Genomic DNA, 23,450 nt, shown 5'->3' on the forward strand with positions numbered 1-23,450 from the left:
AGTGCGCTCCGTTCTACTGCCGTTCGGAGCATATTTTAATCATTCATACATTTTAAAGTTATTAACATACCTTTGAAATATTTAAAAATCAATTCTTGCTATATATTTTTAATAGTTAATGTTTATCTCATAAAATAAGTATTTGACTATGTAAAATATTCTAGTATATATACAAACTTGTCGACATAGTACACCGAAAGAGTTGGAAAACCGAGTCTTGAGATATTGCAAGTTGGTGAAACGAGATAGACCCCATTTTATGGCAACCAGAACGAACAAAAACTTTTATTTGGGTTTGTTTTATGCTTGATGATGTTTGTAATTTTGCATCGCAAATTTTGAGTTAAAAACAATCAATTATCAACCAAATGGTGCACAATAAGCGCTGATCAGCATAAAAGTAGAATGCATAGAATCGCTCTCAGCCTCCAAAAATGTTGCTACAAAAACTGCACAGCAGAGTTTGTTCATTGTTTGCCAAACTTCGTCTCTCTCTTCGATGGCTCACTTTTAGACGATACTTTTGTTAACAATGACCATTCTATGCATTCTACTTCTATGCTGATCAGTCAATAAATTTTATTGAACTTATAAATAATGGTCCCATCCAAAAACTCTTTGTTTTGATTTATAAAACTAACAATCATTAAGAAACGCAATGTAAACATATAAATCAAAGATTTTTTTTTTTATAACTTATTTTATTTAAAAACATTTAAAAATTCAAACAATTTTTATCTAAATTTCAAATCTGCAACGAGGGCAACATGATCGGATGGAAAAACAACACTAGGTATAGCCGAATTTTGTCTCAATTCTTCATTTGATGGCAACGGAATTATCTACGACAGTACAAATAAATAGGATTAAAGAAATTAAAATTATACAGCAAAAGTACATCGATCATATTGAAATATTGCAAAACCTGAACGACATCAAAACATTCTTTGTTGTAAAATATATAATCCAGACAATCCGCAAAACCAACTGTGAAATTAGTAAACTCTGGAGTACCGCACGCACTGGCAAGTGGAATTGACTGTTTCAATATTACATTACTGAGAGCTTCTGATTCATCTATTTGGAAAAAATAAATGGCTATATTATACGCTTAAACGCAACGCGTTTTTGTAGAAACAAATGCCAGAATTCACATTTTGCTAAGGATTTAATTCTTTAGTTTTTCTGATGCATTTCACCGCATAAAACGCACTGCTTCTACATATGTATACAATACATGTTTACAAATGCAATGTCACTTACTACTTTTGAAGTCAATATAATCACTAGGAACAAATCCAGTAGTATACAGTTGATAAACTCCACAAGAAGGGACACTGTTGAAATCACCGCATAATAAAAGTGACACACGTTTGCCTGGCATCTGTCGAAGATATAATGTAAATAGCTTACACATCCTGCATAATATTCACTATCAATCTAATATGATCAATAGTATATACACAAACTATTAACCATTTGATTGAATTTTTAACTTACAGTCTTTTTGCAATGTTCGACAATATCAATTAACCACAATATGGTTAAACCACCTTGAATTAAACGAACATGATCAGCATCTGGGTGAAAATAAAAATGAGTGTTGCCGACTACGATTATTTCATTATCATTTTCTAGTGATTGCAATATTGTTCCTTGCACTGCAGTTGTACGTGGTTCTATTCTTGCAACAAACAATTTATTATCCTCAATCAATGACCAAATGTCTTTGAAAATGGGGTTTTTTAGTTCTTCTCCCAAAATGCATGATTTTCTATCAATTAATCTGAAAAAATATATATAAAATTCTTGAACACAATCAAAATTAAATAAAAAGTGTAATAGTATTTGAACCATTAATCTACCTAAACCGGTCATTGCGATAAAAGCAGGCTAGACCTTCGGTAACTTGTCCACCTTTTTTGGTAAAACATCCTTCATATGAATGGGAATTCAACAAAGGTTCTAAATCAACATTAAATATCTTGGCATCTACTTCTTGTAAACATACAATATCTCCATTGTAGCCTATAAAAACATATAAAAAATAAATAAACCCACTCTTTTTTCATAAAAAATATTTTAGTAAATTTACCTAATATTTCTTTGATAAATAATTGTTTCCTATAATCAATATGCAAGGCATAAGGTGGGCAGTAAGGAAAAAGTTCAGTTCGAGAAAATTCAGAATCACAGTACAAATCAGCTAATATATTGTATGAAACAGCTCTCAACCTGCAATTATAGATGAGATTATAAAAATATGGTGAATGTTGCACAAGATTAACAAGTTTTAGTTTTACATTTTTCCAGATAGTTTTTTTTTAGTGAATAAATGACGGGTTTCGAATGGACATAGTCCAGGTCCAGCCTCGACTTTGTTGGGTGATACAGCTTCAACTTCAGCACCGGTAGTACTTCGATTTCCTAAAGAATGTTCATTTATGAATAAATAAATAAATTCGATTATATTCCATTTAAATTTTATCAACAACCTGGAATACAAGAAACTTTGATCCTCTTCCCAATATCCGTTGTCAATGTCGTGTATGTAAAATCATCACCTATTTTTTCCCACTTAATATTTGATACCATGGTATTATCGATTCCACTGTACCATGTAAATTTACATTCATTTTTTTCGAGAAAATAGCCTTCAAATTTTATGGGATATAAAACAAATCCAGCTAGAATGCTAGCAGGTAAACTTATAGTCGTTACCCAAGGTGCATTGACTTGCACTTGGAACTTCTTTTCTGCAATTTGAAATTCTACACTGGAACCGCTTTCCATTACGTCAACACAAATCAAATCATCGGATATTATTTCTCCGTTTTTAAAAAATTTAACGGATATCGGTTCACTGACAACTTCTTCAGTGGTCTGTTCTTTTTTATTTTTTCTTTTTTTTTTCGCTGAAACTTTTTGCAGATTTGAATTAATTCTATGAATTAGAGTAGCCATATTTTCATCGCAGTGCCTCATAAAGTTAAATTGACGTTCAACACCGAGTTGTTCGTTTTTATATAAAAAGGTTAAATGATACTGCTCTTCACCTTTCGAATGTCGAAAAAATGCTTTTTCCATATTTGACGGACTTTTGCGAGACAATTGAATGCGATGAGAATGTCTGGATATAATTTTGTACAAAACTCTATTTATGACACATGCTTTGAGAGCAATTATCATGCTGAGTGACACTTTCGTCAACTCCACGTTACGATTAGCCAATCACTGACATTTGTAGATATTATCAGTCCCAACTCAATATATTTGGAGCATGTACCGTAAATTTTGAAAACCATTTAAATCCTTTTATTGCATTTGCTGTCATTTACAATAATTTTGGCAGAATAACCAACTATTCTGAAATTATTTGAATGCTAAATATATTGAAATATTTTAATTTTTTTAATATGTCGCCTCCAAACGCAATAATAAATCAATCTAAAAAAATCTTTGATATATTGAGGGTTCGGTGATTACTAGTCAAATGTGAACCGGTCACAGGACAACCGGTCGCTTTAGATCAGTCACACGTGATCACTCGTCACACTAAAGCTGGTCACGAGAAAACTGGTTGACCGATTTTATGGTGTGACCAGTTTTAGCAGTGGCGGCTCGACCATTTGGGCTGCAGGGCTGCAGTCCTTCTAAAACAGTACAACTGCATGCTATTTTTGTCGTCTACAAGGGCTGCGGGGCTGCAGACTTCCCAGTATAGTACATCTTCAAGCTATTTTTGTTTTCATTCGATCACCGGTTTGGTTAACGAGCTACTACAGCCTGAATAATCTCTGCAGCCCCCCCACTATGAAATCTCACGAGCCGCTACGAGTTTTAGTGTGACGGGTGATCACGTGTGACCGATCTAGAGCGACCGGTTGTCCTGTGACTGGTTCACATATGACTAGTAGTCCGTTTACCATATTGAGGCACTAAAATATTTAGAGAAGTACAGAAATAATGTTCGAAATCAAAGTATGAATCCTTAGTAAAATGATGATTTCCGCAAAAAGCGATCTCACGCAAGTCACTAAAATCTCGATCACCGAACATCTGGCACTCGAGTTCTCATTAGTTTCGATTGATGGAGTTTTTGGGTGCCAGATGTTCCGTGATCGAGATTTTAGTGACTTGCGTGAGATCGCTTTTTGCGGAATAATCCCCGGGTCAACCCGCAAAAAATAAACAAATGGCATTTTAGTTTGACGTAAGGGTATTGTCTCATGGCAACACTGATAGATCAGAAAGATGGCTTTGCCGGTTAGGAGGGTTCAGCTGGCTCAAACTCAAAATAATGATATGGAAAATGTAACATCGCATAAAATAGCCGTTGTCGTATTTATAAGAGAGTTTTGTGTTCTCAAACAAGGTATCGTCTTATATTTCCGTGTTAGACATTTTGAATTTACGACGTTTGACAGAGGCTTGAAAACTAATCGATACATATGTCTTTATGTTCGTAGGTCCCATTCAATGTGAAATGCCTCCAAAGTATCGAAAAGATTTTTGTATGTTGGTTCTGAAGCTTATTCAGGTAATATCTAATATCGAAATAAAACTCTTGCACAATTTAATCCGCGTAGCATTGTATACATTTATTGATTTATTTATACTAACCATGCTTTTTTGTGAGACAAGTAATTATTCATTGTTTTATTGCTCTCTTGTGCTTGAGTATGCAATTTATCATAAGACCTTATTTGAATCAATACTTTCATTAAACCAAGTTTATTGAATTAAATATATAAAGAATACAATAATTTTTCCTACAATTTGTACTAGAATTAAATCAATGTTCTTATTCAAAGGATTTTCTTTTCAGTGCCCTGATTTGGAATTCAAAGATCTGGTAGCTATATTCACTTCTGGGAAATTCAACATATTGGACAATCATTTTGAGAATTTTTGCAATAGATTAAAACAAATATATGATGAAGGCATTAACGCATTAATGGATTGCATATCTGATGCCGTTGAAAAGCTGATGATTGATCAGGAAACAAACCAATGTATAATCAGCAAAAGCAGTGTATTAGGTTTATATTTCCTTAAATTATTTAATTTATGTACATATTATTGTTTTCTTTAGAAAAATAAACATTGTTTTTTCTGTCGATTTCAGGGCTGTATCTACGACGAATGATGTTGTATTTAGATAAACTTTCATTTTATCAAGTTACTTCGGTGTATAAATCATTTTCTAGATATTACGAAAAGGGCAGACCTGGCTCTCTTATAAGACATCTCAGTAAAGATGTTAGTTTGCATGCTTGTTAATACTTAAAAAATATATAAATTAGCGAAAATATTATCGTGATAAAATATAAATACATTATCGTTACAGAAACTTGATACTACAGATGGTATATCAGATTATCCAATGAAAGGTGAAGAAAAGAAACTTCCACCACCGATAGAGATCCCTAGAAAAAAAATTGTTTTTGATAAGGATCGGTAAGTTTCAAAGGAAATTCAAAAGCAAAAGCTTTTGTATAATATTATATAAACGAAATGTACGATAAATAACTTTTTTTTAGTGAGTTTGAGCGATGCCATTGGTCGAGAAGACAAGCTGAATTATTTACGGCTCAACAAGCAGCATTGCTTCAATCAAGCGAACCGCGTGCTATGTCTCCACCGCGACTTCAGCAAACCATAGGAGAAATCATACGAGATAATCCCGACTATGCTGATGCCGTGAGTATTACCCTTAGGAGTAAAAATGTATCACACGATGAAAAGAAACACTTTTTAATATTAAAAAAAATATATACAGCATTTTCTCAGCTATCTGAATTGTCTGCGTGAACGCGAGTTTTGCGGAGCCGTAGATAGTTTATACGGCTGCTTTGATCGAAGCGCAGGATGTCCGAAAACGGTATCGGCGAATACATCAGCTGCCGACAGGAATAGAGGATTTAGATATGCGTCTCTTAATCTGGCCGTGTTGCATGCTCAATTTGGTCACAAGTAAGATTATTTTATTTAAGCTTATGTTAATTTGTATTACGATTTTTAATTTACTTTCAATTAGGGATCAGGCATTGATCGCATTGAAAGAAGCTATGGTAATGTCGCAAGAAGCTGGGGATAATTTGTGCTTGCAACAAGCTGCAGGTTGGTTGCAGTGCATTAGTGGTATAGGACATTGTCCTATTCCGACTCCAAGAACTCCGAGACCTTCAGCTCATTGTGCTAAACATAGGGCAGCTTTAGCCGCACAGGCCTACGTTCAGCATGCTGTATCACGAAAAGTCACACCATCGAATCTTTTTAACGTACTTTTTCATTTAATTTCTTTTATGCATGTAAATTTATGCAATTAGAATAAATTTACTTCGATTTATTTCAGCTATTAATGAAAGGAGATGTAATCCACTGTCAACACTCAATGGCCGATCTAATTCAAATCAGCTTGGTTAATAGAGCAGTTTTATGGGCTTTGTACGGAAAGACAGAAATGGCTTCTATTTGCTGTCAATTATTATTAAATTTAAATACAGGTTAGTTTATATATTTCAATCATTTTAATGTAATATAGAAAGGCAACAAATTAAACGGCCAATATTTAGTCAATTACGGTAATCAAGTATATAAATCAGTTTTCGGCTAGTTTTTTACGAACAAAATGGTCAGTAGTATATTATTAAATGTCAGTATAAATAACAAATGGACAATATAGAAATCTGATGTAATTCGCCAGAACAAATAGCAGTGCCTGTTAATGTAATTCAATGTAATTGATATCAACTAAAAAGTTATACTGGCCATTCGTCAAAATAAAACTTACCATTTAACATTAATACTGACCATTTAACATTAATACTGACCATTTAATAAAAATACTGACCTTTTATTATTTATTCCGACTACTTGTATACTGAACGATGGACGTTTAATACAAATACTCGCCATTTAATATAAATACTGACCTTTCGTATTTATATACTTACCAGTAAATTACAAGCCATATAGAAATACGGATCGCATGGATGAGATGTGCTCAAATAACTATCCTAAAATAATGTGGGTCAAAAACACCATTCAACATTTGAGACGTATTCTACAATTGAAGCGTGCAGCCGAATAAAGATATATGTTATGCTTAAACACTTTACAGGAAAGCCAAATAATAAAAGTTCTAATGAAATTTGTGATGAATGATAAAACAATAACGCAACACATATCTTTATTCCACTTGATTATAATAATATTAATTACTCACGACACAGCCGCGCAAGACGTGTATCTTTATTCCACTGAGAAATTCATTCTCAATCTCAAATCATTTTGAACCCCTTCTACTTACATCTGAGACAAACTGTGAATGCAAATCGGTTAAGGATATGTGTATTATTATTCAACAAAAACACAATTTTGTTAAATTTTAGTGTACATGTGTGTATATGTATCTTAATTCGAAACATGATGGAATACAAAAAGAAAAGGGCATATCTCTGACAAGTGGAAATGTTATAGGTTTTCAATTATTATTCTAGAGTTCATAGATCAAATTTTCATTTGTAACTAATAGGAAAATAAATTATTTATATTTTATTAATTTCTCATACATTTTAGCTGGTGAGTGGGAAAGTGAAGCTGCTTGTTTAGCCACTTGTGGAACTGCGCAAATGCTTGCAATTCAAGGTCAGCGAACAAGTGCTGCTGCTGTTTTACAGCATGCTCGGGCACGTGCTCCACGACCACCATATTGCTTACTGTGGATGCGAACTCAACATATCATAACTGCGAATTACTCGCTAATCTCAGGTGCAATATGAATAAAATTATACTCGAATAAGCACAAAATGTCAATAGAAGAATTAATAAAAAGATCAATTTTAGGAAAATGGCAAGAGGCAGAGCAGGCAGCAAACCAATTGGCATCTATCGACCGTTGGGAGAGTCAATTGATAAAAGCCGAATTGCATTTCATGAAAGGCGAACCTGTATATGCAATTACCTGTCTCAATGACATATTGGATAACTGTCACAGCAACGAAGAAAGCCAACTCTTTTTAACGTTGCGCATCAGAGCGATGATATTAGCGGCACAGATTGAGAATTCGTGTAGCGGTATTCATCATGTATCTTCGACGAATATAACTCGGTTGAACGAAGCTCTGTCGATGGCCGTTAGCAGTTATTTGTATTATCTTGCGGCTGTCATCGAAATGCACGTTGCAAATGTTCAGTTGCAACTGGGTTGTATGACTAATGCTCTGACTATTGTACAAAGAGTGCTCGCTACAATAATGGCTCACGGTGGTCCGTTTGATCAAGGGAGAGGTAATTTGATTCGATTTAAACTATGTATGAATGTTTCTAATTGTCGGTAACATTGATTGTTTTTTTTTTTAGCAATGCTACTATATGTTAAGTGTAGGATAGCGTCTGCACCTAAAACGGGAGAGAGGAGAAACCAAGTTCTTACTTTGTGTACGGATTTATTGGAGAATGTTAAATTGAATTTCAATAGAGTTGAAGCTTTCAGTAGAATAAAAGATGTGATTTATTTACAAGTAAGTAAAAATTTGAATGATTTTTCAATATGTATTTGAATGTCTTTATATTGATTTGTTTTTATATTGATATTTCAGGCTCAACTATATCATGAAATTGGAAACATTGTCGAAAGGAATAAGCGTGCTTTGGAATATAGGCAAATGGATGAACAATATCCCACAAAATTAACAAATTCGCTCTTAACATGTTTTTAAAATAAATTTATTTGAAAAAAATACACATTTTGTCTTGAATATACGTACATATGTAAGTTTTGTGTAAAACGTTTAATAAATTTTATCGTCTAGCAGTGCTTTCTTGATTATTTCAGACATAGTGTTTTGAATGTCTCTCGACAGTACTTCTGCCATCAATACTTTGGTTTTTTCTTGAACTTTAGATTGAGTGTATGCTAAATCTCCAGATATGCTAACGTCATTCCACGAATGACCCAGAGACGCCTGCGATTCACAGACCCTTCCCAATTGCATTAACAGTGAAGTAATTTCCTCCAGAAGTGGTGGGAAAGCGGTACAAATACGAACGAGTGATCTTAAAACCGGTTGAAATAAATCGACCCTCAAATCACACGGCAGAACAGACAGTAGCACAGATAACGTGTTGACACACAACCTGGCTATAGACATGGCTTTGGGGAGAGAATACTGAATCGACAAGTGTGATACTAGATCAATAGCAAACACTTGTTTTTCCAATGACGCTTGACTCAACAACTCGGGAATGAAATCTAAACAGATATGCATTGATGGTATACCTTGTACCGTTACCGGCAGTAAATCACGTGGATATCCTTGAAAGTGAACTAATTTAGCAAGGGAGGGTTCCGATATGAATATTTGATGTAGGAAAGAGCAGACAATACTTCTCACTTCTCTAAGAGACCACATTAATTCAGGATGGGCTCTATCGTCATCTGTTTCTAAACAGGTTTCTAGTAAAATTTGCAAAGCAGAACTTTCTTGGGCTGCGACTAAAGCATTTTTAAGTTCTTCTCTTTCAGTGTCCGATGAAAGTTGTCCCGATTTTTCGAGTAAAGGTTTGTCATGTAAATGTCTCGATAGTTGACTTCTGGAAGCAGCAAGACTGGCCTCTAATATGCGTAAAACTATCTTTAAAATTGGTCCACACCTAAACACTCTGAGATCGCACCGAAGAACTTGTAACGGGTCGACTAAAATATTTTCCTGGGTCAAAGTGACGTTTCTTGATACACTGTTTATATCAAGGAGGGCGTTGATCGACATTACCCATAAAGATCGTGGAAGAACAGTATTTAATCGTAGCCAGACTTGTCTGTAGAGTTCTTGAATGTGTCTGGAAACTTTATCTCCGAGTACTGTTTTGAAAAAGTGAACATAAGTTTCAGCAAATGGCCAGATGTCAGTCGGACTTTTCATCAGCATCTGTTTGATGACTCTACTTGCTTTAGATGGATTGTTTTCCATACCAGAGAACGCTTCGATTATTGACATTTCTGACAAAGTTTCCGTATGGTAAACAGAAGCATTTTGAGTATCACCAAATATTTGATCGTCCATCCAATCGTCGACCAATGAGAGATGTGGGAAATGCGTAGCTAGGAGTCTGAGAAGTGGACTGAAGAGTCCACCATAACTCAATTGATCGCTTTGTGCCTGGTGTAGCAAATATTTAATGGGAAGCTCCGACAGGAAAGCGGTTGAATAGCATTTGACCTTTTTTCCATTGGCCATATGAGATGTGGTGTTCGCTAATCGAACGTCTTCATAGAGCAAAAGGTAGTACAACAAAAGCAGCTGCGATGTCAAACTTGGCTTTTCAATCTGTATATCATCATTTGAGTTTGACGTGTCATCGATGTCGGCCAAGTTATAGACTCGCTTTTTCGTATCAAAGTGAGCACCGAACACCGAGTTTCTGAATACGTTCCGGATCTCTTCTTCGGTGATTGGTTTGTTTACGTATTCAACGGTGCCTTTAGCAGCGTTTGAAATCAAAATGGAATTTACGTATACTTCAACTAACGCTGGCAAAACTGGATGAAGAGGTGCTACTGATTTACAAATTTGTTTGTATATCCAATTTTTGATAGGCACTTTATGTTTGGAGAATGCTCTGGATTTTAATAGTTGGTGTATGCAATGTACAGGTAAATAACCAGGTATGCTTCCGTTCAAATTAACAGTCACCGGCACTTTCACAGCATGCGCAGTTACAACCTATTTAAAAAAAACAACTGAAATTTCCTGTTTTTTGTTTGTCAAACATATTAAAATTATTATTCTTAAGTTTACCTGTTCGGTAAATATATCCTGAGTGAATATGGTTTTGATGCGAGTCATGTTATTAGGACGAATAGGAACTTTCATTCCGAGTGTAGAACATACGAGGTCACATATAGCCGATAGTTGATTGGAATGAAAATGGATAGCCATAAGCAGCAACATCTCACCAAATGATGCTGTCACTCCAGAAGCACTAATAACATAAATGATACATAGTTAAGACATTATTCAATAGTATCTAATAGAATGCGTAGTAAACAAGGCAGAAGATTTAGGAAAATAAGTGGAATAAAATGGATGAAGATTGGAAATGTCTTCACTCAATAGTGGACGATAAAAGCTTTATTAGCATAGAAGTAGAATGCATAGAATGGTCATTGTTAATAAAAGTATCGTCTAAAAGCGAGCCATCGAAGAGAGAGACGGAAAGTCAGAAGAGAGAGAGACGAAGTTTAGCAAACAATGAGCAAACAATGAACAAACTCTGCCATGCAGAGTTTTTGTAGCAACATTTTTGGAGGCTGAGAGCGATTCTATGCATTCTACTTCTATGTTTATTAGTGTTTAGAATTTAATAAACAAACCTTTCAAAGTATGCCTCTTCTTTCACTAACCACTGAATCCAATCTATAGCTTTTTTGTCATGTTCTTGAGCAGCTGCAAATACAAAATGTTTTATATTAGATAATTTCAGTAGTTGAGGCATCTATCTTCATAGAATGTTTGAAGAAAGACTGCCAAATTGGTGGTATATAAGAGAGAAGAAGTTGGGAGAAATGAGTGATCTAAATCTGCGAAAGGTTGGGAGTTTTGTAGGAACAGATAACAAAAACAACCGGAGATGGGATTTTCTGGAAGAACCTTGGATGTTGCGGATCGGATTTAATCTTGGAGAAGGGGTTAAGTAATTTTTAATAATATAAAACATTTTTAGAAAATTACCTATTAACGTAGGACAAGCAATTATCATACAAAGACTGAGTGATACAAATCTAACCCCGGCAGGTGTCGGCGATGGTTTTGATGTCACCAAGCGAATCAACGACGCTACTTCTTCGTCATGAAATCTAAAAGCGTGGTATTCAAAATACATTAATTAGTAAAAAGAAACGTACGCCATCTAAACTTGTTTAATTTGATACTCACTTAATACCGGCGATTCCTCTGAACGCACAGTATAGACGTAACAAAGCAGCAGCCTCCAATACTTTAGCTGGACGCAGGTTTACACCGGAAGCAGCACGAAGCCGCCTCAAGAGCTCAGCACGGAGTCGTGCAGCACCACCACCAGCTTCGACAGTATTTGCTCCGGCTCCAATGGCAGCTCCACTGCGCGATCGTTTCTGTCCACCTCGTAAAAACCCTGCAAGCCAATTCCTCGCAGATTGTTCGCTTCCCAGTAAAAGACCAGATATAAACGCAACCTGAAATTTGTAAAATAATATAATTTACTACAATTTATATAATATTTTCATAAAACAACTTCAGACTTGAATAGTAGATTACGTACGACGTCATTATTGGTACCGGTAGTATCAGCGGCAGCGTTATCTAAAGTAAGTGAAACGGCAAGTGCTGGCAGACGACAAGCTTCAACACATTTAGCTCGCACGGCTAAAGCATGACCTGGAGCCATGGTACATAGTTGAGCAAGTGCGCGACCTCGAGCGCGAGCACCGAGGCCACCACCAGCTCCACATTCTTCTTCTCCACGTTCTGCATTCCATACTAGATGATTCACAACTGTAGAAAGAAATTTTACTAATATACATATACGCACATAAAAGTATTACAGTAACCCTCATGAGTATTACAAACCTTCTTTAAAACTATCAGGCATATTAGCAACAACCCAACAAATAATAGACGGGCCTTTATTGATGTACAGCAGTGTTTCACAAACATCGGTTATATTGAAGAGGATGGGCAGCTCGGCCAAACATATGCATATAATATCGGATATCTCTTCGAGGTAAACATCATTGTCGAATAATTCGGAAGGTTTAACGGTTAATTCGGAATTCGGTGAATTTAATTTACTCTGATTGTATTCAGCTATTTGAGATTGCATTTGAAGCAACTCGGACAACACTAGCCTCACACGTCTAGTCGGATCTGACCGTTCGAATTCAGTAGCCAAACCGTTGACTATGTTTTGGATGAGAAACGATTCTTGACGGGACGATGCTGGTTTTTGCCTGTAGAATAAAAATAATATAAAATTATCTAAACAAGATGTGTTTTATTAGAGTGAAATAAATTACCTCATTTGTTGTTCTTTTCTCAGGTCGTGTTCCAATGCGTGGAATTCGATAGAAAGAAGTGATACCATTGAGTTGACTAATTCGATTCCAGCTAGTAGGGTTAGTATGTCTTTCTTTGCCTGAGCACAATATTTTGGTATATCGAGAGGTGATATCAATGCCATTCGCACCAAACATGGTAAAATGGCTCGAATTTCTTCTGGTGTACAGTTTAGAAGATCTTGAACTTTGAGGGCTTCTAAAGCTTCGAAAACGTGCGGTGGCACAGGCTTGAGCGACATGTTTAGTCGATATGTCACTTAAGTGAAATTAACCTAAGAATGCTTTCAAGTTGTGTCGCACCAGCCGATACATATCTTAGATAAAGGTTGGGTAAACTATTCAAAATTTTCGATTGTTGATATTCTATCGCAAAAAATTAACACAAACCATATTTATTAGACGTCAAACTTTAATACACTTGACAACTAAGATACCGCTGACGACATAACCTCAAGCGTCAATCTCACAAGTTTGCCAACATTGAAATCGCCATGTACATATTTCGTTAGTAAGCGGATTTTGCGATTGACATTTTTCTTCAATACCAGGCCTAAACTCAAATAACAATGTTTATTAAATCAAAGTAAAATCAGAAACTGATGTGGATAATTATATAGTCACTAAACACAATAAAATCTTTTAAAATTCTGTGGAGTGCACGAGACTGGCGCTCTGTAGTTATTTTTAAAAGACATCGTGCATTTTGTTTTTTTTTTTTAAACGAGTGCATTAGTCGACAAAAGATCGCCATCTGAAACATATAGAAATCCTGTTTTCACACAAGTACATTTTGTACATACGGTTTTTGTCATGAGATGGCCCGATGTCAAGAGGACGTATAAATGTTTTCAAGCATTCTGTAAATGTAGATCAATCTGGGGCGTTTATTACCAAGGTGGTAGCAATGAATGCAGCCTAGATAAATATGTATATAATATGTACATATTATGTGAATGACTGGTTGTGTGAAAATAAATTAAAGTTGAATGTGAATAAAACAAAAATGATGTGGTTGAATGGTAAAAATAAAAATATATTGAATGAAATTAGAATTGATGATAAGTTAATTGAAAAAGTTGAAAATATAAAATCCTTAGGTGTATACATAGATTCAGGACTAAATTTTAAAATGCACGCTGACTATATAATAAAAAAAATGGCTAGAAAAGTTGGTGTATTATGTAGATTAAGAAATATTTTAAGTAAAAAAAGTAAAATTTTAGTGTTTAATTCAATTGTCTTGCCACATGTGGTTTATTGTGCCACTGTGCTTAATTTGTTTAGTGGCCAAGATTTAGAAAAAATGCAAAAAATACAGAATAAAGCTATGAGAGCTATTTTGAATGTGAGTAGATTTAAAAGTATTGGAAGTATGTTAGATGAATTAGGATGGATGAGTATTAGAATTAGTCTAAATATTAGTACATTGTCTTTTGTTTATAAGTTAGATCATAAGTTATTACCTAAGTATTTTGATGATTATATAATAAGGAATAGAGATAAACATAGTTTTTATACTAGAAATAAGGACAAACTAGTTGTAAGTAGAGTAAGAAAGAATAAGATGGCTGGGGGTGTTTTTCACAGGGGTGTGCTCATGTATAATGCCCTCCCTGAGTGCGTCAGGTCTGCTAAAAACATGGATGCATTCCTGCGAGGTGCGAAGAGACACCTCTGTGAGGGACAGTACATGTAAGTTAATTATAAATTTTAGAGTTAAGTATAATAATTAAGATGTATTTTTAAATTAGCTTGATAGCTAAAATATATATAAATAAATAAATAAATATAATGCAATAAGTATAAATAATATAAAATATAAAAATTTGGAATTCTTATGATCAATGCAGATCAGCTAAAATTTTATGATGTTTATCAGGTTTTTCATGAAATTAGATTTACAACTTTTTAAAATGAAGGTTTTATTGATCATGGTGTGACGCTTTGGGGCAACCTGTCAGGTCACACTGGTCATTTTATTGTTGTTATTATTATTTCAAAATAATAAATAAATTAAATAAATAAATAAAAAACGCACATTAAAAGACGCAAATTATGGCCAAGTTTTTGAATTGTTGCAAACGGTAGTTCTACCATAACAACGACTCGTTATTGTCAATAGTTTTTCAAGTGCCAGGCAGTATTGGATTTCAGTTCGAAAAAGTATCTAGATAAGAGAAAATCATTGGTGATATTCTTATATTATACGTATATGTATGTATTTACGTATTTAATTCATTAATTGCTTTTCAAATGAATTGTTGTGTAGAAAATTTAATCCCGTATTTGATTCGTACTTGAACGAAAACGTCGACCGAATTAAAGCTATCTCACTTTAAATGCATATATAAATGCTATATTTAAAGGTCAAATTTATCAGGTTTTCTAAAAACGGTCTATTTTAGTCAGTCTCTGGCTTTCATTTTCGCCCATTTTAATCATCGTTTTTCAATGACCATCAGATTGCTGTTGGTATAAAATTGTAAATCACTTCCATACACAATCTACATAGTTCATCGATACAAAAAGAGAATTAGTGATGAACTATGTAACATACATACTTATATATGTCAGTAATGGACAACTTTAATGTCAATATTAAAATTTGTAAACATTTAAATATTTAGCATATTGTAACGTAGATATTAGATGATTGGCGTTTATCAAATACTGGTTTACTAGCGTTGATCACCTCATCTCCTATAAAATAGCCGTATACTACAACCAATAGGATCTCGCGACCCATCGACCAATGATCTCTGTGTGCGGAGAGAGCCCGATGGGTATAAATATAGGGTGGTTTTAGACTGTGGGTCATTCGGAGCTGGTGGGCCGATGGGTGAACAACAATAAACTACATATGTATGTACCTCTACCACACCATTGTGCCTTTCACTCTGATCTCAGAAACCCCTCTACTCGTCAACGTTACAATATTTTTATATATTGAAATGCAGCTACTTTTTAATGAAAATAAGCAAATTTATTTCAAAAATTAATTACGACAATAATATTTATATTTTGTTTATACATAATTAAGACAGTACGTAAATATAGCATGTGCGCACTGTAATTTTTAATATATATTAAATTAAGTTAAATTAAACACATGTACATCAATACATTTAAAGAGCTTTTGACGGAAGTTTAAATAAAAGGAAGTGATGATAATAAATTAGTTATGTTTTGCGCATGTCACCCCACATATTTTTCTAATTTTGTCCACCCATCTTCCTTTTGGTCTTCCGTTCACCTTTTTACATTCTCTCGAGTACCATTCGAGCACTTCTTTAATCCACGTTTCGTCCATTCTTCTAGCTACGTGACCCGCCCATTGCCATTCCAACCTCTCCACTCTCTTTACGTATGTACATATTAAAATTAAAGTAGCATTTAAAATATTGACACCGAGACGGTTTATCATAAGATAAACTTTTGATGTAGCACATACAGTTTCGCAACATCATTGATGCATTACACAACGTAAAAACTTTTACAATAACGTGTGCTTGCGTTTGAGACTAGAAAAAATATTGCTCAACTTTCTATACATGCATTTCGCTGCGTAATGGAATTTGTATTTGATCTTTTCGAACCATTAATTAAAAATATGTCCGCATACATATATTTTTAAAATATATACATATTAAAACAACACTGATAAATTAAACATGCGAAGTATATCATGCTATTTTCACAATTATAATATAAAGCGGATTATGTAGAAGCATTTGAAAAAAAGTTAACAATTATTGTATAATATATGTATGTATGTATTTTTTAATTATTCCGGATTAGTGGGAAGTTTAAAAGCTATCATTAACATTTATTGAGCAGATCGAGAAGTGACGTTGGATGTTCACCTTGACTATAATAATATTGAGTATTGATTGGCGTACCAAAACAAATAATTTTTAGTGGTCACAGTATTTTTCCGATATTATCAAGTTAATGGGAGCGATATTCGATGCTAAAGCATTCATATTTTTATTGCTAGTGGCAAAGAGTTAGATCGATATTTACTATCAACAATTGATTGCTCTAGGTATATGTACACAATACGACAATGTGTATGTATGTACATACATAAAGTTTCAGAAATTTTTCAGAAAAAAAATTTTAAAAACAAATTTTATAGTATGTTTACTATTTGTGTGTATGCAGATATCTTTCGGTTTCGTTTGTAAGGTTTATGTATTATGTGTACGACAAATGTAACATTTTTTTTTTCTCAGTCGGCGGTGGTTCTGTTATGTTTTGACCTTTGGCGATTTCTAAATGTTCCACTGATGCAAATAAGTAAAACCGGAAAATCTTGATCTGTGGATTCGTTGTAAACGTTAAAAATCTTGTTATCCGTTGTGTAGTCAATGGATTGATCGTCTATTCAATTCATACGCGATTTTTTTCAATGCGACGGGATGTGAACTTTGCACTTATCTCTCCTTAATTGTTTGGGGATATTCAAATATTATCTTTTTAAGGGCTTGCATGTATGTATGTATGTATGTGTTTACACACTTATGTATAAAAGCTAACTATCCATTCAAATTGTGTTCGTTTCTGAAGAAAAACTCAATTCAAAACTCAGTGAAAATCTCCAGGGGGACTTGAAGCAGCGATTCGGTATGCTACCTTTGGGTCATTATGTAAATTTGATTTTACGCTACTCTAAGCAAATACGGATTTTTTCGGGACTTTTTGTTTGAGTTAGTTGGCATGCACGATTTGAAATCTTTCCTTTGTGCGAGTTGATGACTCGGAAGGGTTCTAATGCTAATGCAATCGTGTCTGCGTACTCCAGGGTTCCCATCTGTACACTTTTGGAGGTTCGGAGGTCTTGTATTTTTACTTTTTATTAAATTCGTACCAAAATAGAAGTACCGGTGGTCTTTTCTCTTCTCTTGTCTTGTCGTTATTATATTTTGACCCTTTTGCACTAAGTTACCCTGTGGGACTCCAGCTGCGAGCATCTTTCACGAAATACTGGATCCTAGCATTTTTGAAAATACTTTCAAAGTCTGTCTCTTGGAATTTTGATCACCACCTACTTATTTCAAATTATTGTTTTTGTATTCGGGGACTATTTCAAAATAATAGATTTCTTGTGGATTAACCAGTTAACCGGTTAACCAATATGTAAGAAAATGTAAGTATTGTAGCATTTTAATAAATTAATAGCAGTTATCCAAAATGATTATAGTTATTAGTGAGTTACCAATAAGCTGAAAGTTAATCAGGTATTTTATTAAATAAATATAGGGTTGAATAAAGTCCCAAGACAAATTTTTAAAATGAACATTTTTCTTACAATTCAGTTTCTTTTTCAAAAAAATAAAATACATTATTTTATGTAGGTACATACATAAGTCTTGAATTTTCTTCTTATATTTTTAAAAACTATTATCGGATGCCATTATCAACACGCAATATAAAACACTTTGGGAATATTTTTTTACTTTCTTTTGTAAATAGATATTGATCATCACTAAAAGGGCTGGTTTATTGTTCTCAGAGATATGCTTTACTTAAAAAAAAAACATCTGGGGAAAGTTTCCAGTGACAATGAACCTGTAAAAAAATACGCTAGCATGCCTGACCTATGCTACGGTAATCCAGACCAAATCTCACCCTCTAGAGTGTTTTCGGCGGTGATATTTTATCCTTGTATTGGCATAAGTTTGACATTAATCGATAACGGTAATTCCCATATTTGAAGAAATGTAGGCGTAATTTGTCGAAATAATAGGATCGTACGAATTAACAATGACATTAGGATACGCCCATCACAGCTGGAGTCTACTAGGCAAACCGTGCCGTACGATTCAGTGTGTCCGCGCCCTAACTGTATTTCATTCAGATTTGCATATGTAAAATAAATATTTTGAATTAACCGATTAGCTGAGTTAATTTCACTGGTTTTCAGTGTTGTTAAAAAAGGCAGTTTCACCGGTTAACCAGTTTTTGTTTTAATAGGTTTTGGAACCCCTAGGTTTAAGGCTAAAACCAATACTGGATGGATTATATTTTAATTTTTATGTTATTCAGTTCATTAGTATTATGTAATATGATGCGTACATTCAGCTCAAAGCTGAGCCATTCAATTCGTTTGAGGCATAATTATTTTTCATTTTTGTTAAAGTTAAAAAGCATCTATTGAAAATTTATTCCTTAATATTTTAAGGCTTTGAATACAGGATGAAATCTAGCGCAAGTTTGTTTTCGACATGAAAATGTAAAGGTATATACATAAAAAGGGGTAGATATATTTCGTAGCACAATACAGCTTTTGTTCGAATTTTGGAAAAGAGCGTGTAATGAGAACGAGGGAAATAATTCGCAATAACAAGTTTTGCGTTCTGATTGTGTGTATATCCACCCATCTATCTGCACACATTTGGATACTAGTTTTGGAAATCTTTATTGCACCTGGCGTGTTTGTGATGTTTCGGGGTCGGTTTATGTGTAACTTGTGTGTTTTAGTGTGTAAATAACCTTTAGGAATACCTACAAAATTTCATCTGTAGTTCACGAACGCCAGTGGCGAGGCTAAGCACCCATAATACGGTCTGTGCATTTATTTAACTAAAGTTGTGAAGGTACCATGTTTGTAAGTACGCAAACGTATCATATTAAACAGATGGACCACAGTGATGTATATCCAGAAAAATATTACGTGTATAATATAACTACATATATGATAGTATACTACCTTATTTTTTTATTCGGGGTAAAAGTAGATCATTTTGACCTGCGTAATAAAATGTATTAGATAAATTCGACGCTGTTATGCTTAATGGAACCAGTATAGTGGATTTTTTTGATATCCGTTAACTACTATGTATGTTCATTATTTTTTTTACAATATAAAATGAAACGTATAACATTTAACGATAGCAAGCCACTATTTAATACTAGTTGCGGATGTCAATTAAAAAAATTCAGGTGGTTCCATTGTAGTCAACTTCATTAAATCACGTTTGAGGAAATCACTGAGGAACAAACAATCGAAGGAACGGTTTTTAGTTACCAGAGCGGAGACCAACTAACTAAGACCAACTTTACTAAGTTTGATCCATTAAATTCAAATATGGTAATGGTTTTTGTTGGTTTGCTCTCATCTATGAGATATTAACCAGCAACATGGACCAATGGTTAGCGTGTAATGCTTTCAATTGTGTAGTTACGGGCTTTATCCCTGGTTTTGTTGCTAGTCAGATCTTAGATATATGACTCCATGGTCGATCGTTTATTTTCAGAGTTTGCCAATTTATCTGATTTCATTGGAAACGGCTCCAACAAATTTGCAAGCCTGTCAAAAATTTGTAAGCCTGATAATTAAAATTCTGCAAAAATTTGCCCATATATGTCTCTATGATTGTTGATTAATGTTTGCAATTGGACTTGAATGTAATAATACTTACAATACTTGTTTGACCATAGATGTCGTGCAAAAATTGGGTGTATACCTGTGTAAATAAATAAATATCACCGTTTAAAAATGCGTAATTTTTACAGTGTTTTGGCTCTGTGATCTTTAACATAAAATGTAGTATTGTTATGCCCAAATTTAGTATTGGAATAAATAGTTGGATGTTTTTAATTAAAGTAAAAAATATACATATATTTTTCCCATGTTATTATAGATTAATTGGTCTAGTTTTATATTTTTTTACGTTTCAAGACATGGTTCTCTATTTTGATATTTTTTTCTTTACGTATGTACATACTAGTTCAAGCGGTAAATTATTTTTATATATCTCATAAATAAGAGAAAAACAACAAAAATCATTAACATATTCGAATTCAGTGGGTCAAAATTAGTAAAGATTGATTAGTCTCCGCTTCGGTAGTTCTTTTGTTGCTCACTGTTTTTTCATTATCCTATAATTCCAATTGTAATAATGAAAAATCTTAAATTAAATGTTCTTTTAAAATGTTTGACAAGAGTCTAGAATAGTGTTTCTTTCTTGATACAAACGATATAATTAAATAAAAACATAAATGGACGTATGTATATATTAGTTTTGCAAAACTGTTAATCGACCTGAAAAAATTTAATCTTTTTTTACTAAACTCTTCTTACTTTTTTCAGAATATTCATATTTTAGATAAATTTTGAACAACCGTGAGATCAATTTGCTAAATATTTTTGATCACAAAAAGGTAAGGTATAATGATCAGGGTAACGTTTCACAGTATCGTCATGTTCAGTTTTTCAGCATTCAACACTGGAAGAAAACCACTTCAAACGTTGTTTTTGCAGATTTTGAGTAATTTGCATTCCACATATGTATGTTTATGCTCCTTTTATAAGGCAATTCGTTCAATTCTACGTGTCCTCATTTGCTTTCGGTTGAATTATTTTGGATATTTATGTAGCTTAATTTATTTGTCAGTGTTAGTAAGTACAGCTCATTACTACGCTATTCTTCTCGTTTATTTGGCTATACATTCATATTATATATTATGTATGTACATATATTTTTGAATATTACGCGATTAATATATTCTGTATGTATTCGAAATATATTAATGTGAGAATGCTTTGTGGGAAATTTTTTTACCATGTGGAATATTGTATGTACATACATATGTACTACATTGAAGGTGGCTTTTTCATGTCAGAATATATATATATATATATATATATATATATATATATATATATATATATATATATATATATATATATATATATATATATATATATATATATATATATATATATATATATATATATATATATACTGGCTAGTTGTGTAGTGTTGGTAAAACAATTTGTAGAAAACTGGGAAATGGTAGATATGAGAAAATAAAAAATTAGATTTGGCCCTTCCTTCTATGCGTAGGCGTAGGAACATCGCTTTCGTAGTAAACGAACACTTCATTCTTGGTATTTTTTAGTTTACATTGTTATCTCAAATTGGATTTTATTATTTGTTAAGATAAAAACACTATACAACAATACAGTGTTTCTCGGTCTTTTTGATAACCAATTTTAGTTAAGTTAAATTCTTCTACTATGGTTTCAAATTCAACTTCCTTTTTTGTTGGCTGATGATATGAGCCGTTATATAAGTGGTGGAAGTTCAATTTTCAGTTGCAAAAACACTATTCCTGTTTGATTTAATTCATTAATTGTTATTACTTATTTTAATTCGATATGTCCAGAATCTCGGAAAAGAGGAATACACGTAATAGTATTTTTAAATATTGTTAAACTCAAAACATTTTATTTAATGTTTTGCGAAATATTTCTCGAAATGAAGAAAAGTGGACTTATGCCATTTTTAAATATAACGGCTCGTATATTAAGTATATTATTCACATGTTATCATTATTTTTATCTCATGTTAAAGACGTTACGATAATTCTTGTAGATTTAATAAGTAGAATAATCATTGATTTAGTAAGTAGAATAATCTAAGAAAGGATACATATGTGTATGTACATATGTTTAATGGGATCATAAACCTGTCAGATTATTCGATTCTATCACAAATCAAACTCAATTTACTTAATGATTGTTTGAAAGGGAATTCACCACGTTTTGTTGCTTTCTGCCAAGTGGTAAATTGAAATCTGAAATGCTTTAAAATTTAAATTCACTAAAGTACCATTTGCCGTCACGATTTGTGACTCGCAACTCAATCCTCGGCAGTTTTTTTTTTATTATTATTAAAAATGCTGTTTGAAATCATCTGAAATATTCAACTTCTGTGCTTGATATCTGAACAATCCTCATTTGCAATAAGTGTTGGGTAGTGAGAGATTTAACACAATTTTTGATATTTTTTGATAATAATAATAGTTGAAAACATTTAATAGCCGTATTTGCACTTTAATGAAAAACCTTTCAAGGATTTGGCCGTGACGGAATATGGCACCTTTAGACTATTTGGTTTATAATTTTTCGACTTTAGCTATTTATAACACACAATTTGAAAAGCCCCACTATGGTGGGGCTTTTCAATAGCAACAAATTAGATAATACAAAAGCGATAAGTTGAGTTGGTCCGCAAAAACTTCAGACACACGGTAATTGTTGCCGTCTTGGAACTAATCCAAAGTTTCAAACGGCTCATTCGATTCGGGGGAAAATTCGTTTAACTTTTCCACGCGTTCTGTCCATTTTCATTCTCACACGACAGGACGGATATTCCCTCCGTACTTCAGGATTCCGAATCAGGGGTAGGAGGAGTTTAAGATATATTATAGATATATAATATTGTGTATATGTGTGTGTGTGTGTGTGTGTGTGTGTGTAAGTACGAGCGCGTGACTCCTGACTTTTGTGTTGAGGGGGGGGCCCGGCCGCGGCGCCTGCGCCCCACTTGTCGTCGTC

The 23,450-nt window shown here is 33.5% G+C and overlaps 3 protein-coding genes across 3 annotated transcripts; 1 reads left to right on the forward strand and 2 right to left on the reverse strand.

The window, feature by feature from the left end:
- Nucleotides 1–690: 690 nt before the first annotated feature.
- On the reverse strand, nucleotides 691–3,266 carry LOC143915410 (2',5'-phosphodiesterase 12). Its single transcript, XM_077436048.1, has 8 exons — nucleotides 2,496–3,266; nucleotides 2,304–2,427; nucleotides 2,096–2,235; nucleotides 1,866–2,028; nucleotides 1,501–1,786; nucleotides 1,264–1,384; nucleotides 926–1,077; nucleotides 691–842 (listed from the first exon to the last, which is right to left on the reverse strand). The coding sequence occupies exons 1-8, from the start codon at nucleotides 3,187–3,189 to the stop codon at nucleotides 735–737; spliced, it is 1,788 nt and encodes a 595-aa protein (XP_077292174.1). The 5' UTR covers nucleotides 3,190–3,266; the 3' UTR covers nucleotides 691–734.
- Nucleotides 3,267–4,201: 935 nt separating this feature from the next.
- ida (anaphase promoting complex subunit 5 ida) lies at nucleotides 4,202–8,884 on the forward strand. The gene is made up of 13 exons (XM_077436091.1): nucleotides 4,202–4,375; nucleotides 4,470–4,540; nucleotides 4,829–5,042; nucleotides 5,129–5,262; nucleotides 5,351–5,460; nucleotides 5,544–5,703; nucleotides 5,783–5,976; nucleotides 6,041–6,284; nucleotides 6,359–6,509; nucleotides 7,585–7,776; nucleotides 7,852–8,295; nucleotides 8,368–8,528; nucleotides 8,607–8,884. The coding sequence occupies exons 1-13, from the start codon at nucleotides 4,255–4,257 to the stop codon at nucleotides 8,724–8,726; spliced, it is 2,316 nt and encodes a 771-aa protein (XP_077292217.1). The 5' UTR covers nucleotides 4,202–4,254; the 3' UTR covers nucleotides 8,727–8,884.
- IntS2 (integrator complex subunit 2) lies at nucleotides 8,708–13,593 on the reverse strand. The gene is made up of 8 exons (XM_077436090.1): nucleotides 13,061–13,593; nucleotides 12,615–12,994; nucleotides 12,307–12,539; nucleotides 11,943–12,220; nucleotides 11,739–11,863; nucleotides 11,381–11,453; nucleotides 10,806–10,989; nucleotides 8,708–10,730 (listed from the first exon to the last, which is right to left on the reverse strand). The coding sequence occupies exons 1-8, from the start codon at nucleotides 13,339–13,341 to the stop codon at nucleotides 8,799–8,801; spliced, it is 3,486 nt and encodes a 1,161-aa protein (XP_077292216.1). The 5' UTR covers nucleotides 13,342–13,593; the 3' UTR covers nucleotides 8,708–8,798.
- Nucleotides 13,594–23,450: the final 9,857 nt, after the last annotated feature.

This window comes from Arctopsyche grandis, chromosome 8 (assembly GCF_051622035.1).
Source record: "Arctopsyche grandis isolate Sample6627 chromosome 8, ASM5162203v2, whole genome shotgun sequence".
NCBI lineage: Eukaryota > Metazoa > Arthropoda > Insecta > Trichoptera > Hydropsychidae > Arctopsyche > Arctopsyche grandis.

Coding starts and splice junctions, on each gene's coding strand:
- LOC143915410 (XM_077436048.1), bottom strand. CDS start 3,189: ATGATAATTGCTCTCAAAGCATGTGTCATAAATAGAGTTTTGTACAAA. Junction 2,236..2,303: donor AAAAAACTATCTGGAAAAAT/GTAAAACTAAAA, acceptor CTATAATTGCAG/GTTGAGAGCTGTTTCATACA. Junction 843..925: donor AATGTTTTGATGTCGTTCAG/GTTTTGCAATAT, acceptor GTACTGTCGTAG/ATAATTCCGTTGCCATCAAA.
- ida (XM_077436091.1), top strand. CDS start 4,255: ATGGCTTTGCCGGTTAGGAGGGTTCAGCTGGCTCAAACTCAAAATAAT. Junction 4,376..4,469: donor GTTTTGTGTTCTCAAACAAG/GTATCGTCTTAT, acceptor TTATGTTCGTAG/GTCCCATTCAATGTGAAATG. Junction 6,285..6,358: donor CACCATCGAATCTTTTTAAC/GTACTTTTTCAT, acceptor GATTTATTTCAG/CTATTAATGAAAGGAGATGT.
- IntS2 (XM_077436090.1), bottom strand. CDS start 13,341: ATGTCGCTCAAGCCTGTGCCACCGCACGTTTTCGAAGCTTTAGAAGCC. Junction 11,454..11,738: donor TGCTTGTCCTACGTTAATAG/GTAATTTTCTAA, acceptor TTGTATTTGCAG/CTGCTCAAGAACATGACAAA. Junction 10,731..10,805: donor AGGATATATTTACCGAACAG/GTAAACTTAAGA, acceptor TTTTTTAAATAG/GTTGTAACTGCGCATGCTGT.